Here is an 18,051-nt window from a genome sequence, read left to right as displayed (position 1 = left end):
AGAGCCCAGAACTTAAAGGCTGCTCGTCACATGGTTTCCAGGCTGTTCTGGTCCTTACATTCACTTAATGTCTTCCTGTGGTTAATCAAGTCGAGCAATGGATTACTGGGCCAGCGACGCGGTCTGGATTCTTCGGTGGCAGCAAAATACTGTCACCAACAGCAAGTAGCCACCTCCAAGGGAGAAATGTGATGTATGTTAAGTTGAACAGCTCCTGTATCCCCAGCCTGCCCTCTCAGCAATCGGATGGTTTAAAATATGCATAGTGCCTAATTGCTGTTGTGAGATTCTACACCTAGTCAAATCCAAAGAGTTTTTAAAGAGACCCCCAACGACTTTTGGAGGATTTATTCTTAAGAGCAAGCTTGTCAGTGCCTGAGTGCCTCTGGACTTTATTGTCATGCACTGTAACTGTGTCCAGAGAGCAAATTCCCACCAAGTGGAAGCCGAGAGGTTCTCTTCTGTGTTGGTTGAACAAACCCACTCTACTGGACTAGCTATCTTGGGATGTAAGTAAACGAACTAGCATTTATCGATGACAAAGAATAAAACTCACATTTGGTGTTAGGACCCACGATGTCTCCATGATCCAGTCACGCCCTACACCTCCCCTACATCATTTCTGCTCCCCTCTCCCTGGTTAGCTCTGGAAACCCGGACACTGACTGCTACGTCCTTTGTGTTCTGGAAGCACAGAAGTCTCTTCCGAGTTCAGGCCTTGGCTCCTGGTGGGCTGCCTCTTGTACTCCAGATCTCTGTTTCAATGTTCCCTTCTCAGAAAGGCTTTCCGAGACTCTCACCCGAAAATAGGCCTGCCCCCGCCCCTTACGCTCTATCCCAACACCCTACCTCGTTTTCTTCCTATCGCTCTCCGTGATCCATCTGGTACGTCCTCTTGTCTGGTCCTCCCCCACCCTCAACATGACGCTGTACCAGGTGTCGTGGGAAGGGAGAAAATAACCCAAGATTGCCACCTTGAAGTCTTTACAAAATAGTTACTGGGAAGAGGGATATCCCGAATGAGTTAAATGACACAAGAGGAAGGCAATGAATTATATCCTCGAGGGTAAAATCGTATGGTACACTGGCTCTCAAACTTGGCTGCATATTGGAATCATCTGGGGGCTTTAAAAATACTGATGGCTGGATCCCACCCCCACAGACTGATGTAATGAGTCCGGGGTAAGGCCTAGGCATTGAGTTTTTTAAATCCCCCCAGTTGATTATGATACATGGCAAAGTTTGAGAACACTGCTTTTTTATTTAATTGAAGCATTATGTACATATATAGAAGTGCATAAATCATAAGCATGCAGCTGAATTAATTTTCACAGACTCAATAGACTTGGTAACCGGCATCCTGGTTAAGAACAATGCAGGCCCCTCCCCTACACACACCCAGTGGCCTCCTCAAGCTCACTTTCAAAGGTAACCACTACCCTGATACCTCAGCATAGATCATTTCTGCCTGTCTACTCATATATTTGGAATCATACTCTAGAGTGACTCTCTGTTTTGAAAAGATATGGACTAGAGAAGTTTGAATCACTTGGAGTCCACCCAGGAAGACTGCCTGAAGGAGGCGGTACTTAAGGGACGATCTGAAGGAGGCAAGAGACAAGAGAAAGGAAAGGGAGGAAAGGGAGAGAAGTTGGGGAAGGAAGGACAGCATCACTTGGAAAAGAGGCACAACGGCTGAAATGCTATATACTCATGCCTAATGAAAGCCCTACGGTGGGCCTAATGTTGTTTTTTTTTTTTCATACACACTTCTTTGCAAATATGCTCAACTGGGTATTCAGTCATTTCATAAATTCTCACTGAGCGCCAATACTGTGCTAGACTCAGGGATATCGAGATGATTAGAACTTACATTTTAATTAGGGAAGACAGATAATAATATATAAAGATAGGCAAATATATGAAGAAGATACTTACAGATGGTCATAACTGTCATGAAAGATAAGAGAAAGAATGGGACAGACGGTAGGGACAAAAGGAGATGACATTTGAGTTTAGAGTGAGAAGGAAAAACAAATCTGGGGGGGGGACCTTTCTGGAGGGAAGAGAAGATGCAAAATCCCCGAAGCTGCTACAAGAGGTATTACATCAACCGAGCTCAAGAATCCCACAGACTGCCCCAATGCCCGCTACTTCGGGCAGTGCCAAGCTCAAGTAGGCGTATGGCAAATGTCTGTTTTAATTGCATTGGGTTGGAGTCCAGTAGTAAGAGAGGCAAACTAACAACAAAAATCAGTATGACAGATACATGCTTTCATGGGGCATTCACAGATTCTATGAGTACAACTTAGAAGGCTTCACGATCACCTTTTTGAGTGAATCCAAGAATGCATACCCTGGCTATTCCTCGTGTGCACCAACGTCTACCAACTTGATTCACTTGTTACAAAATTCAGCTTTTGCAGGGGCAAGGTTCCCATGGCTGGCACCTTATCTGAATCACCTGGGAACTTGTAAAATATCAGATTTTCGGGCCCCACCCGGGGATCTAATTCAGTAATTCTAGGGTGGCGCCTGTGCCTCTTTATCTTAAGGAGAGAAAAAAAAAAAATCCCCGGGTGATTCTGACATTGAGCCAGTGTGGGAATTGGTGTTCTAGAAGATACAGTTGACTCATTCCAATCAGTTCATGCCTTTACACATCCCAGAGTTCGAGTGTTAGATGTGAGGATGCTACTTCCCTGGAGACCCAAACATAGTATTATTCTAAGCCGCCAGCCCTTGGAAGAAGTTTCCAAAAGTGCCGGAGTCTGTGGTTTAGCGAAGTATTTTGCAAATTCTAGTCATACCTGTACCACCTTTCTCACATTTTGCCATCTCCACACCCCCCCCCGAACCATTATTTATTCTCTATCATTCCTTAGCTATATTTATTTTTAAAACCCATAAATTACATCAAACTTCAGATTGCTACCATAATTGGAGTGCAACATCTTTTGCTAAGATAGAGCTAACCTTAGAGTGAATTCAATAAAAACAAACCATTTTTAAAAAAAAGTCTAGCCAGGTAACTCTTGCCCCTCCCAAGCTTCTAAGTCTGAGATCTGTGGTTTCTTGGTTGAGAAATAAAAGTTAGCAATTGTTAGGCATGAAAGACGCACCAGCACCAAACTGAGGCGTTCATGGATTGAAAGAAAACTGAAAGGGAATAACCTTTTCACTATGCGATTCATGTTTTTCAATGTCACGTCTACGCCACTGAACAGTACCTGGGTACCATTGTGTTGTGCATCCAACTGAGGTAGACAAAATCTTCCTTGCTGATAACCAAGCGAAATACTCTATAATAGTAGCAGTAGGGGGAAAAAATACAAATTAATGTGGGAATGTAAGTAAAATTCAGAGAAGAATCCTGGGGAGAGATACAGGGAAAGATTCCCAAAGTAGCCCAAAGTCGGCTACTCTGGCCCATTTCCTTCCCGATCCTCTCCAAAGCTGGGTCCAGCCCCCAAATTCCTTCTCTCCCAGTTCCAAATCTTCAGGATGTCATTTTCACAGAAGCTTTTTGAAGGCAGGGATCCGATCTTAGGCACGCCAGCATCTCCTGTACTTGGGCAATGCCTGGCCACCTAACTAACGCACGAGATGTTTGGTAAATGATTGAATGTAGTAAAAACACCCAGTCAGCAGACATGGGGCTTCTCCGGGGTGGATTCACGGTGAGCTCACTGCAGTCCCAGGCTTTTCTCTGCTCAGGCCTTACGTTTATAGCCCCTGTTCCTCTAACTGTGGTCCCCAGCCGGCAGGACTGGTGGTTTTACTGATTAAGCTGTGGTCCCTGGCACAGCTCCCTGTAAAGGTGTGGGAGGAAATTAGAATTAATTAGAATTAATATCCTTTTGCTGACATTGTCAGTGCTGCAGTAGGGCTTTCTGTGCCTCAGTTGCCTAAGGACTAGGCTGGGGTTGGGTGGGGTTGATCATGGGTGGAGGCCAATTGGGTGATTTAGGGCAGATGAGTTAACAACTTGTATCACATGCATGAGGAAGAAATGAGCCTGTGGCCTCCCACGTGGGGATGTTAAAAATGCTAAAACAATAACAAGAAATATTAAACAGCACTTTGCAAATGTGATGATAACACATGACTAGTAGGATGGGGAAAGTTACATTTCCTATAGCTCCCAAAAGAACTGTTCAGAAAAATATCTGTGGAACAGGTCACCCTAGGCCATTCCCTGCAAGTGATGGCAAAGGTGGTAGCTGGGCGGGTTGTGAATGGGAGGTGGCCCGATTATACCGGGCAGGCCTCCCTCGTGGTGGGTTCATGGTTCGGGGGCAGATAGTGAGGAGTAGGCACAGGTGAGAAACCCCATCGCAATGACCACATGACAGTGCCACACCTTGAACTCCTAAATTACAAAATATCTAAGCTTGAGTTTGCTTTCTAGTTAGCGATACTGGATATGTCCGATTCCAAAAGAACAAAGGCCTTGTTAGCGGAAGTTCTCAAACTGGAGAGAGCAGGAGACTCACTGGCTCAAAATGCTGATTCCCTGCACCGTGTTCCAGAAGTTTCTGATTTGGAAGGTCTAGAGCAGTGGCCGTCAATCAGGGGGACGATTTTGCCCCTCTCAGGGGACATTGGGCAATGTCTGGAGACAATTTGGTTGACCCAGATGGGGTGGAAGGGTCTGGCATCTAGTGGGTAGGGGCCAGGGATGCTGCAGACACTCTATATTGCACAGAACAGCTTCTACCACAAAGAATTATGGGCCCAAATGCCCATGGAGTTAAGGTCAGATCATCCTATTCTAGGGTAAGAACTCACACCTAGGGCCTAAGAATGTGCCTCCTAACGAGGGCCCGAGGGGATTTGGGTGCAGGCAGCCAGAGCCTTGACTGGGAAGAACTAGGCCATGCCTGCCTTCTTCTAAGGCTTTGGCTGTCTCAGTTCCCCTCTTGCCTTACCCTCATCCCTCCCCCCCATATTTAGGACTCAGCTTAGACTTGACTTTCCCCAGGAATCTCTGCCTGGAAACCATCCTCCCTCCCTCCACGGCCAGGCCTCCTACCCCATCACCCATCACTTGCCCCTCTGTCTGTCTGTCTGTCCCACTGGAATGAGAGTTCCCTGAAGGCAGGGTTCCGGTTCCGCCCTGTCCCCAGCACCTAGGCAGCTGCCAGACCCACACCTGGCTCACCAATCACCTGTTGGCTGGAATCTATCTCAGCTCGAGTGCCAGCTCCGGCATCGAGTCTGCCCCCTCTTCCAGACCCCATCACAGACCCTATTCTAACATCTTCAGGGAGCTTATCTCTCAGAAATGACCTTGCTTATTTGCTTGCCTACTTTTCATTCATTCAACAAATATTATATACTGGGCACCTACTATATGCCCCTTTCCATTGCTGGGGCTGGCACAGAGAACGAAAGAGGCAAAATCCCGCTTCCCAACAGGGCTTATATTCTAAAAAGGAACTAGGGCAATAAACGAAATAGAGAACTGTACATAATCTATGTAATATTGATAAGCCCAGTGCAAAAGGAGATAAAATAGAGAAACAGGCTAGGGAGTGGGGGTGAGGGGTGTGCATGTGCGGAAAATTATAAGTCAGGTAAGACCTCTGGGAGAAGGTGACGCTTGGGCCAAGACTGGGGATCTGAGAGTGACAGGTGTGCTCCACCACTAGAATATAAACACTAAGAGGGCCGGGATCTTCCCTTTCGCTCTGGCCCCTGTGTCTCCAGAGCAGGCACATAGTAGGTGCTCAAGAAACACCGTTTAAACAAAGAGAATCTGGGATTACACTAGCCAGGAGGCAGAAGGGAGATTTCTGTTTTTCTGACCAGGGAGGAAGGAGGGAGGGGCAGGGGCGGTAAACTTGGCGTGGGGGTGGGGAGGACGTCTTCGCGGTCAGATTAGGAGACTTGGGGGATGGAGGTCACCGCTGGCTGAGACCCAAGTTCTCACCCCTTCTCATAAGTATTGCGAAGGGCCCTGGAGGTGGGGGTGGGGAGGCTCACCTGCCACCCCCCCCTTTGCAACTGCAGAGTTTGGTCCCCACCCTCACGCATCCCTGCCTGTCCCCTCCCTCCGCACGCCCTTCCCGGAGGGGTGTCCCCGGGGACGGTGGGGGGTGAGGGGCGCCCTGGGGAGCCGCGGGGCGCGCCGGGTCCCCGCCCCCAGCCCCCCCTCCCCTCCCCTCCCCGGCGGGACGCTGTCCCTTTAATAGACTCCCTCTGCCTGGCGCTCTGCGGCTGGGGAGTAAATTTCTCCCTGTCATCAGGTCGCGGGGAGCGGAGGAGGAGGAGGAGTTTGTTAATGTTCAGTTTGTTCAGCGGGATCGATGTTTGCTGGCATCGCCTCGCCCTGTCTTGTGTGTGTGAGTGTGTGAGTGTGCGCGCGTGTGTGTGTGCGCGCGTGTGAGTGTGTGTGTGCGCATAGGTGGGGGGGGTGAGTGTGTGTGTGCGCATAGGTGGGGGGGGTGAGTGTGTGTGTGCGCATAGGTGGGGGGGTGAGTGTGTGTGTGCGCATAGGTGGGGGGTGTGAGTGCGCGCGTGTGTGTGTGTGTGTGTGTGTGCGCGCGTGTGCGTGTGCGAGTGAGTGGATTCCGGATTTTCCGTCTTTCCCCCAACCCGCTCCTGTCCTCTCGCATATCACTCACAGACGGGAATCTGACAGCAGCCACAAACCTACAGTGAGTGATCTCTCTCCCCCAGCGCGAATCCGCCATAGAGACCGGCGAGGAGGAGGAGGAGGAGGAGGAGGAGGAGGAGGAGGAGGAGGAGGAGGAGGAGGAGGAGGAAGAGGAGCAGGAGGTGGAGGTGGAGGAGGAGGAGGAGGAGGAGGAGGAGGAGGAGGGAAAGAGGAGAAGGAAGAAGAAGGAAAAGAAGAAGAAGAAGCCACTACCTCCCCAGGATTGCCTGGTTCTCCCCCTTCTCTTTACGCGCGCGTGTGCGTGTGGCGCGTGTGCGCCCCTCGTCCCTTCCATCCGAACGCGGTCTTGGATGTTTAATAAAGAAATCAAGTGTCTCAACAGTCACCCCAAAAAAAAAAAAAAAAAACCAAAAAAACCAAAAATCTCCAAAAAAGCAAAAAAAAAAAAAAAAAAACCAAAAAGCGAGAGAGCGAGGGGGAGCGAGATCCCAAAACAAACAAACAAACAAACAACCAGGCAGAGCCAACCTCTACTTGCGAGCAGCCGGCGCGAGCCGCCCGCGTCCGCCGCCCGGAGAGGGGGGTCTCCGCGGGCCCGTGGTGGAGGAGTTGCAGGGGGGATCGCCGGGGGGACTGAGGCCGAGTGACGCCCCAGGAGCCGCCGGGCCGGAGGCGGAGGAGCCCCGGAGAGGCGAGAGAGCAGCGGGCCCCCGCGCGCGGCTCGGGGCTGGGCCGCCAGAAGTGGGACTGGAGCGAAGTAGAGCGATGCCAAGGAGGAAACAGCAGGCACCCAAGCGGGCGGCAGGTAAGAGAACCGGCTCCGCTCCGGGGCGGCCCCGCGCGCCGAGCCCCCCGGGCGCCCCCCCAGCCGCGCGGGGAGGTGGCCCCGGGCGCCCCTCGCCGCCCCGCGGACCACCCCGTCCTCCCTCGCGCCTTCCTCCGTCTCCCGGATCCTTCCCGCTTGCAGGCTCGGGGTGGGGGGTGGGGGGGGTGGGGGGGCAGCTGTCCCACCGAGCCTTCCCTCCTTAAACTTTCTTTCCCTCCACCCTCCACCCCACCCCTAACTTTCTCCCAGTCTGTCTCTTGCCTCTCGGGCCAAAGTTGGGCTGAGGATTCGGGGTGCGGGCTTGGGAGCCGGTGCTCGCGCCCTGGCATCCCTCCGCGTGGACAGTGCCAGCGGCTGCTGGCCTCGAGGGACCGCGGTCTCCCTCTCTGCTGGGGGTTCGGGGCGCTGGAGAGCGAGGCGTGGTGCCCCGGCCCTGGGCTGCAGGCGGGTTCGGGGGCAAGCAGTGAGAGTGTAACTTTGCTCGCCAAGGTGGAAAAAAACCACCCCAGGAAAAGGACTGACTGAACCTTTGAATATGCTTGGAAGTGTCATCGAGACTCTTTCTCTTTAAAAAGGGGGGAAAAGGGGACCCAGTAGAACATTGAAACAGCTCTGGATTTCCTTTGCCCAGAGAGAGTTGTAAACTTTGTAAATCGATTTGTACCGTATCCCATCTGAATCCTTCCTTACCAGCCCCCCTCCCTCCCCACCCTCCACCCCCCCCCCAAAAAAGAGAGGAACAGGTTAATGGATCAGTACAATAGACCTTCTAAAGGTTTTTTTTTTTTTCTTCTTCCTTTTGGGTTGCTTAATTGCTTTTTTAATAGTATGCTGGGGTTTTGTTTCTCGGAAGTGTAATATGAAAGTTCATTTTTCTCCTGCCAGACCCACCCACTGAAAAATCAGCTTTCCACTTGATTGCTAGTTTTGATTTGACATTTGATTGATCACCTGTCATCTCGCTGCCTTTGATCTATTCATTCTTGATATATATCAATAAATCACTCACCATGGTAACTCAGAGTGCCAGTGACGCAAGCCTTGCCCTCTAGATTCAGAGCCAGACATGCACAATTATTATCTTGTTTGGCTTTTAATGTGGGCGTTTTTATTTCTTTGTGTCCTTTAGTTGAATCGGGGCTTTAGCGAAAAGCTTAAGTTTTTTTTTGGTTTTGTTTTTTGTGTTTTTTTTTTTGCCCTGGTCTCTGTATTTACCCTCATGCTTTAGGCAGCATCAGTTAGGGATGGAGTTCTGCAGACCCAACAACACGTTTCCTTTCTGCTGTAACATGAGCGAAACATTGAGAGAGAAGTTCCGTGGAACACTTTGGTAAACTTTGTGAAGCCACCCTTAGAACAAATCCAAAGTTAGCTGCAGATCTGGGCAAAGTGGGTGTTTGTGTCTGAACATGCTGGACCACCAAGCTCATCCTCCATCATGGCCTGATTCCAGCCTGAATGGCAGTCCATGTGCTTTGAAATATCCACAATTATCTTCCCTTCAGAGCGCAGAATTGCTTCCGTAGCCATGCGTAGATCGGTTCAGATTGCAGGCGGAAATATCATCTATAAAGCTCTGATTTGTGTATTTTCCAACTGTTTCCCTAAAAGCAAAATAATTAAAATATTTTCAGTGCCGTGTATATTTGGAACTTGCCTCGTCAGTGAGGTGCTCTTTTTTCAACTCCGGCTACCTCTTTTGAAAACAATTTCTCCCTCCTGCCCCTGTCCCTGTCTGCATTTAACTCACTTTTTTTTTTTTTTTTTTTAAACTTGGATTGTTTTGCAAACTGACAGTGCTGGGGCGTGCACTGGCCTTCTGGACCCAGGAAAAGTGAGCGTGCTCCTTCTAGTTCTGGCAACCCAAGTTTCCGTATAGCTAGATTATTAGAGATAACGTCCTTATTGTCCCAAAAGAGAACCCTGGGCAACAGTCCAGCAAGAAGTGATACTGCCCTGAAAATTACTCTTCCTCTCCGCCACCCCCCCCCCCTCACCCCTTGTTGTTCCGGTAAAGGCCATCAACAACTAGGCAGTAATTTAAATTACCAGAATGACTGGACATGTCTCCTTTGGTAAGCTCATTATAAAAAGTGCATTGCTCAGAATTGCACTACTTTGATTATAATTATCCTCTGATCAATGAGGATCCAGGTGTACGTAACATAATGCTGTATCACATTATTTAAATTAGATCCTTTTCATTAAGCTGGTATCTATTGGAACTGGCTTGTCTCTTTAGCGTGTGTGTGTGTGTGTGTGTGTGTTAGAAAGTTGTGACTGCAGTTTCAGTTTTCTGGCCTATTGAATGCCTACTGTCTTTCTATGTTTGTTTTCATGGCTTTATTATTTTCACTGAAAAAAAGGGGAAACCCTTGTGGAGCTGAAAGGGAACGATTCATTTTGTACACAGTGAGGCCCCTCTTGCAGTATTTATTTGCTCACATATTAATAAAACGGGTATTTTTTTTTTTCATGCAAGGTTTCTTTCCTCCAAAGTCATCGACGCTGTACTCTGTTTTAGCTGAGGTGGTGGTTCACAAGTAAAGTTAGCCACTTTAGGATTCTTGAGCCAGTTGACACTGTAAGGAAAGGAGCAAGGTGGGCTCTAGGATTGTGGCCATACTAACTTTTATCGCTGCCTGAAATTAAACACAATGCACAACTGTAAGTAATTACTCCCATGGACTGATGTTGAAAGCTTGATTTCTAGCTTGATTAATGAATAATGTAAGATAGAAAAAGCCTGTGAGTGAATCAGAGCTGAGACTCTTTCCCAAGAACTGTTCGAGGCAATCTGATTCCTTTGCATTATGAGTTTTAAGTTCCATGTTTCAAGGAAGCAGTTACAGAACTTTCTAATAAAGCAGGTATGATGGAGATAGAACGAACAAGCTGGTATTAGAAGTGATGAGAATTTTTGGTCTTTATTTGTTATGTTCCCCCCACCCCACGCCACCCCACCCCACCGCCCCCTTTAAGAGCAGGGATGTGAGGTAGGCAGTTCTCTTTAAGGAAACAGCTAAGTCAGAACATTTCCCTCTGAAATGTCATTCTTCCTGGCTCTCTACAGCTATGCTATTCCACCATACTATTACTTCGGGCAAGAAAAAAAAAAAGTTCAGAAAACAGCCTATAGTACCCCAGGGGTTTGTGTAGGTGCGAGTGTGTGTGTGCTCGCTCGCTTGGCCCTATATTTCACTCCCGACTAAAATGCATCCACTCTTACCTGAGAATATTGCAGGAGTTTCTTTCAGCATCTCTCTCCCCCTATCCATTTTTAGGGCAGATAGAGAAGATGGCAGAAAGGTAAAATAAAACCGAGCAGTGTTTTGATTTGTTTGTATTTTGCAGGATGCAGAGTAGTTAAAAATTTAAAATTGCAGACTTACACTGCAAACCCTTCTATTTTCTACAATCTGTCACAGCCTCTGTACACAGACATGTGTAACACATATATTTTCTTTTACCACCCTGAACTATTGTTTTTATATAACGCCAGCCAAGTGTAATAGAATGCAAAATCTTTGGGGCTTGCGAATATCGAACGTATACAGAAGTTACAGGCTTCTGCTTCTGCCAACCCAAAGAGATTAAAGGCTTCCTTCTTGTTGACTCTTGGAAGCTATCTTGATAATCCAGATCTGAGGAAAAGTCTTGCAGGGAAGAACAGCTCCCTCAATTTATTTTGTTTATTTAATATGGAGATGAATAATGCAGATTTTGTTTTCATGAATGTCCTTGTGTGGCAGTAAACATTAGACTATTAGCAATCATTACTTAAAAGTTGCAATTTGCACCTTAATGGCATAGTTTATTTACATGGGAAGCATATTCAGCAGGGACGGTTCTGAATCCTGCAATGGAGCAGAGTTGACCCCAGCGATCTCCTTTTCAGCCTCCTGGGAGCGGTGCCTGGGGGAACCGGGGAGGTCTCAGAGATCTCTACCAGCAGGGTGGGGAGGGGAGCAGGCAGCCCAGGGAGGAAGTTTACCTTTAATTTACTGGCAAGTGGGATGGGATTCGAGGGAATAGGAATCGGGGTGGAGTCCGGGACCCTGGCACTCTCACTTTGTTTAAACATACTTCAGAGAGACAAGTTCACATCTTGAAGATTCAAATACCGTGTGCTGTCGCCCCCATTCACTTACCCAAACGGTAGGGTTTTAACAGATGAACGGAAAAAATAAGCACACACAGCCCACCCCCCACTCCCACCCCACAGGGGCTCAGCAGCATGAACTGTTCTGGCTCTTCTTGTTATTTAAGGCAGATCCCTGGAAAAGGAAGGACGGGTCCCCCGGAATCGCATCCTGCACAGAGCGCTTGGGATGGAAATTGATTACTTAAGTGGGCCCTTCCCCACTCGCCTCCTGATTTCCTTCTCCCTTCTCTCACCTCACCCTTAAAGACCCAGATTGAATGGGACATCTCAAAAGCCCATTTGTTTTAGGCATTTATTGATTTCATTTTTAATCTGCCATATCAGGACACAATACATTAGCTCTAATCAGCAGATTGCAAGTGACAGGGAGTTCTAGTGGAAGGTAGGTAAAGGAGAGGGGCCACTGAGAAACTTCTGTACCATGACAATCTGCTTGAGGCTTGGGGGTTGGAGATGGGAGGCTACTTTTGAGGAGGGTGGAAACATCCCTCAGAACTACTGTGCACTGATTTTTCTCCCACTCACCTCGATTCCACGTTTGGGAAACCTTCGCACCCAACAAATACCTCCTTGGCATCTTTAGCAGATCTGTCCCTGGAAGCATCTTGCCTTTTGTCACATTCTCCAACAGAGGCTTATGCTTTCATTTCATCCCAGGTGACTTCTCACGCATTTCTCCAACTGGATAATACCTGGGTTGATCTGTTTATCTTCCCAGTGGCTTGGGGATTGTACTCTCAGTTGAGCAGGTTTTAAAGGGGCACTGAGCTTGGCATTATTTAAGGCCGTTTGCAGCGATACACTCCTGCTCATCACTGCAGCTCAGCTTAGGAAAATCAGGCAGGAAGAAAACCTGTTCATGTTTGTGCTGGGTCTGTAATTAGCTGACACGAGTTAAATGACCAGAGTAGATCTTCCCCTTCCGTCACTGTATGCGTACCATCAATTTTATTTAGGTATGTCATGGTCTAGGAAGACTCAGCCACTATTTCAAAGACGTGCCTGCGTCCACCCAAGTTCCCTTTAAAAAGCACAGAATTGCCTAACAAATTCTATATTAAGACCAGGCATACACAGAGTATCATTTTCGTTTGATGCAAAGTCAGTTGGAAATACATTAACAGAGAGTCTTGCATCGCTTCCCTGAAGCAGTGCTTTTTCATTACATATTTAATTACAATCAAATTGAGCGACTTTTATAAAAAAAAAAATTACGGTGGTATTAAAAGAAGCTTGGCACACAAATAATTTTATTGCTTTGCAAGTTGAGAATGCGGTTATATTTTTATTTACTTGGGAGAAATTTATTTTCATTTTCTAATGTGACAAATACAGAATATATTTTCCTGTCATCTGTATCAGGGAGATCTCAGCCTCTTGCCTCCTTAGAGCCTGTGCATCCTGGAAGAGGTTTTTATATCCCTTTTTCAGTAATTTGTAGCAATGTATATATTTTTTTAATCATTTTAAGTTTTATAAATTCCATTTAAAGTTAGAAATTCTCCTGTTCCTTAGGATGACCTTTGGTGAGCAGCTCTTTGATTATAAATGAGCTTAGTCATTCAAACCACATAAGAAATAAACTCGTTGAGAGGGTTTGCTTGATTGCCTGGATATCGCAGTAAGAAAAAAACACCATGTATTTACGGGCTCTCTCACATAAACTGATTTTTACTGGATTTAGCATTTTCTTCCTTTTTTTTTTTTTTTTTTGGTCTGTGCTACTGACCTTTCAGTCACTTGTTTTAGGTGAAGGGGCTAGGGACAGCATTGAAAAGGAGCGGCGAGAGACGCTGGTCTTCAAGACATGATAATAAAAAATTAGATACTTTAGAGCCCAGATATCCACTTTGGGACTCTCTCTGCAAACTCAGGAAAGTGCCTCTGTAAACACATGGTTTCGCATCTAACTGGGATGCTGGTCTGGAGTGTCCACAGCAGTGTAACTGTTATTTCTGCAGAGAAACCATCATGAGGGTATAGGAGTTAGGTCCCCTCTGAGGACACTGCATCCACAGACACAGAGAAAAAGCTTCTGGGATGAAAGTGGGAATTGCTGATATATTTGTTTCCAAAGCAAACTCCGTGGCTGAAGTGATAAAATAGTTGGGAGAGATTTGGAAGTCATTAAAGTGGTTCCCTAGAATTGTTGATTCTTGCCTCTCTGAATCTTTTGCATTTCCTCTGCAGAGAAAGATGTCCTTTGGGCACCCTCCAATACTTCCCAATGCCAAAGCAATGGCTAAAATTGTTGAAAATTTTAGAAATTAAGATTCAGGAGACACGACCAGATAATCCTCTTATTAATATATCAGCATTATTTTGCTTAACAACAGGGAGATGCATAGTGCAAAAGTTTTGGAGATAATGAATTTAGAGAAATTACACAGAAAGAAAAATACCTGGATCATATTTGAAAGCATTTGTCTGGGATTTTTCTCGTTAAGTAAGGGTGCTCTTTCCATCTGGGTTATTTAAAACAAAAACAGAACCACAACAGCTTCAGTATCATCATACCTACTACCCAGCCTGAGACAGGGTCTAATAAAGTTCTCTCTGGATGTACAAAAGACACAGGGCATCGTATACACATCCCTCTTAACGAAATAGCTTTAGGAAACCCAAAGTGGGCATGCAAACTAAAAGTAGACTCTCAGTAGGCTCTCTGTTACAGCTAGCCCGGGGTTCAAGATGGAAAACTTTGTTCGGCAGGGTGAGAAGAAGATAGCACTGCATTTTAACTACACATCTCCCCTTGGCACATGAGAGGCAGCGGAGCAGGGAAGATTTTTAAGGAGCTTTTTAGCTCTTTTGCATCCGTCTCCAAAGACTAATTTAATTGAAAAGCTGTAGTGTCCATTTATGCTAAAGGAAAAACCAAGTGTTTCCATAAAGCTGCTAGACGCCAAGGTGGGTTAAAAAAAAAAAAAAAAGGCAGTGTTCTGCAGTTTCTGTTAGTACAAAAATTAAGATCACTGGTCTTAATTAGTTGAGTGCTTTCAGAACTGAATGAATACTCTGAAATCACCCCAGAGCTTTCTTCTTAAAGCTACATCTAAGTCATTTCTATGGAAATTACACAGTTTAGATACTAAGGTGGGCAGAACATGGTTATTGTTTTTAATGAAAATAGTTACAAAGGGCAGAAGGAGATAAAAACAGTTGTCAGCGGCCATTCTGTTTGTAATGAATTTGGAAGAAAAAAAAACTTCCCTAACGCCTTCCTGCATCGTGAAAAAATCCATGAAATCTGATGACCGTGGACGATGGGAAAAGGAAGCAGAAGGTCAAGGTGTTCTATAGGGGAGAAGGGACTTGTGTAAGCCAGAGCAATGGTATATAGATATTTCTATATAAACTGCAAAGGGCTTACTTTAAATCACTTGAATTTATCAGATTCCTAGAATTTTCCAATAATTTAGAAGCCTCTTTCTCATATCCCAAGGGAGATATGAATAGCTTCTGGGCCAAGATGATGCTGTAGAGAAGAGGTAAATCTACTCTAGGCGTTCAGTACCATTTGGTACAGAAGAAATGCCAAAATGAAAAGCTATAAGCATGTTTTATATCAGAGTTGCCTTCGGCTAGTTTCCTTTATTAGAAAGTTGAGTACATGGCTTTGTGCTTCTTTTTGTTTTTCCTCCTGAGATTAGGTTTGAGATTGTGGATGGAGCCCTAGAACAGGAGAAAGTGACTTGGGTTCTGGTTATAGTTTTGCCCATCCTGGTAACGTGGCCCTGGGCAAGCTCCAGAGAGAAACCTTGCCAGGGGTAAGAACGTGAGCTCAGGAGTCAGAACGACCCAAGTTCAAGTCCCTAGGTCTACTGCTTTTCTTTGCCTTGTCGACTTGGGCCAGCTCCTGGAATCTCTAACTGCCCCCCAACCCCCACCACATTCCAACCTACAAGATAGGGGTAATCAGAGTTCTTCTTAAGGCCCAGGTTTTTAAAAGGATTGTGTGAGCCCAGGACTGAGAAAGTGCATGGAAACTACTAGGGGTCAGACCTGACAGTGCTAGTGTGTCTTTACCCTGAATAGCCAGACCATGAAAAATTTATATGAGAAGGGAAATGAGCAAGCTAGCAATCATCATGGGGTTAGGGGGTCGGGGCTTGAAAGAAATCAGACATGGGTGCATTTTGGTTTCCAAACTGGAAATACCGTCACCAAATAGTGTTTTAGCCTCTTCTGAGGCTGACTCATACTGGGCTGGTTGGAGCCCTGCACCAGCTCAAAAAAATGTTTCTTTCCCCAAAGATAGTAATTATAGCACCAGCAGCAACAACTATAAGGACAACAGTAATAACCATAACTGCGACTATGTAAGTGTTTATTATATATCAGGCACTTTTCCAAGCGCTTCATATATTCCCATTATTTAAACAGCAATTATTTCTTGAGTTCCTACTATGTGCCAGGTTCCGTTCTGGCCACCCGCGTCCTGTGGGAGGAGTGGTCAGTGGGAAGAATATGATCCCCGGGCATCTTACCTTCCAGGAGGGGGAAGCTAGAGAGCATACAGGTAAATTAGCAAAGAAAAAAAAAAAAGAGAGAGAGAGAATTTGCATAAAGAAAAAAAGCCCCACGATGACAGTGGTTTCATAAATGCAAAAGTTGAGGAGTGGGAGTTTGGCACTGTGTGTGGATGGTCAGGGGAGATTGTCCCGGAGGGGACATCTGAGCCACGTTTTATCCTTATAACATTCCTATGCATTAGATGCTAGTGTAATCCCTATTTTACTGATGGGGATCTGAGAAACCTGCAGAGCAACTTGTTCAAGGTCATGCAGTGGCCACGCTGGGTTTTAAACTCTCTGCTTCCAAAGCCTATACCCTTAATCTATTGTGATATTTTATCTAGAATAGCTATAGTGATTTGCCAAGGAAGGACCCAGCTCCTATTATTCTTTCCCTGCATCTGTTGCCATGTCTAAGCCTGCGGGGAGGGTATTCAGAGCACTACGGAGGGCACTGCCTTTAGTGGCATCTCCACCTAGAATCTCGGGTCCTCTCCCGGATATGAGGTCGGTCCTTTCGTTCGTGTGTGTGTGTGTGTGTGTGTGTGTGTGTGCAAGTGCATTTACGCATCCATTCATTCATTCAACAGATATACACTGTTCACCTACCATCTGCTAGACATTGAGCTAGGTCGGTGCTGGGATAACACAGTAGGAAACGTTCCCTGCCCTCACACAGCTAATATTCTTGTGAGTAAGACCAGAAAGCTGGGAAACAAATGCATTGATATATTAAATAGTTCTAATTGCATGTCATAAAAATAAATCAGAGTTAATGGAGTAAAGAGGGATGGGAGGATGGCCTTTTTTATAGAGAGTGGTCAGGACTGATATTTCCCAGGTGCCAACATTAGATCAGACCTGAACAAAAAGTGAGGAGCTGATAACCAAGCACACATCTAGGAGAAACCTTCCAAGCAGTAAGCGTGTAAGGCCTGACAGGTGTGTCTGAGGAATCTGTGAGAGAGCAGGTTAAGGTTGGGGAGGGGCTGATAAGCGAGGCAGGGGAGGTGGGCAGGGGCCAGGTCGTGTGTGTGTGTGTCCTTCTCGATGGGGCTCTCAGCGGGATGGGATGGAGAGTTTCCAGAAGGGAAGTGATGTCATCCATCTGGGTGATCTGTAGACCATTTCCTAGTCAGTATTTCAAAGGAAGTAGTGGATTTGGGTCTGTTTGCCCAACAGGCCCCTCAGTGATGGTGAGTAGGACGCTTGGAAAGAGGGAGGTGGCATGTGGAGATAAAAACACAAGCCCCCCCAAAACAAAGCAAAACAACCCACAAGCCCAGCCATCGTGGAAGGATTGCCTGGTGCAGGGTGAACCGTATCGGTGAGGCTGTCGAAAAGCAAATGTTAAGAAGCCAAGCAAATCTGGGATCCAGTCTTGGTTCTTCCCTACTTAACTGGCCAGCAGTGTTTTAAGGGGTGCTCCTTAAATGCCGTGTCCTCATCTGTCAAGTGGGCACAGGATAGCACTCACCTCCCACGGTGGTCGCAACAATTGGATAATATGATGTAGAGACCATCCTTGGCACAGTCCCTGGCACGCACGGGGGAGCTTTGTCACAAACGCATGTTTTTCTTCTCCTTCCTGTTGTCTTTTTTTTTTTTTTTCTGTAGAGATTCCAGGAAAAAAAAAAATCTAGGCACTCGAATTAGTCCTTGGTACCTATTAGGCACTAAATAAATATTTCTTGATGAATGAATAAATGAGGCTGTAAATAAATGAATAAATACTTTAATTAGCGTATTGCTTTGTATACTAATTAATTACTTTTGAGTAGAAGGATCTCTCTTACACATCTAAAAATTTTTGGCAGCCCTCCGTACCGATCATCATCCTAACTGCACTTTGAATATTTATCGATTTAAAAAATACTAATGACAAGAAGACAGCGATTTCAGTAATAAACTCGCATTATGT

General features: G+C 46.3%; 1 protein-coding gene across 3 annotated transcripts in view; it reads left to right on the top strand.

The window, feature by feature from the left end:
• Window positions 1-6,784: 6,784 nt before the first annotated feature.
• The window catches only part of TSHZ2 (teashirt zinc finger homeobox 2), a 445,080-nt gene continuing 433,813 nt past the window's right edge, over window positions 6,785-18,051 (top strand). For all 3 annotated transcript variants that reach the window (XM_041732258.1, XM_041732257.1, XM_041732256.1), the window contains exon 1: window positions 6,785-7,427. In XM_041732258.1, the coding sequence (XP_041588192.1) occupies window positions 7,388-7,427 (40 nt within the window). In that variant the 5' untranslated portion in view covers window positions 6,785-7,387. The remainder of the gene's footprint in view (window positions 7,428-18,051) is intronic.

The sequence above is a fragment of the Vulpes lagopus genome, chromosome 18, assembly GCF_018345385.1.
Source record: "Vulpes lagopus strain Blue_001 chromosome 18, ASM1834538v1, whole genome shotgun sequence".
NCBI lineage: Eukaryota > Metazoa > Chordata > Mammalia > Carnivora > Canidae > Vulpes > Vulpes lagopus.
The sequence above is the reverse complement of the archived record's forward strand: the minus strand, read 5'-3'. Positions and strand labels throughout refer to the sequence as shown.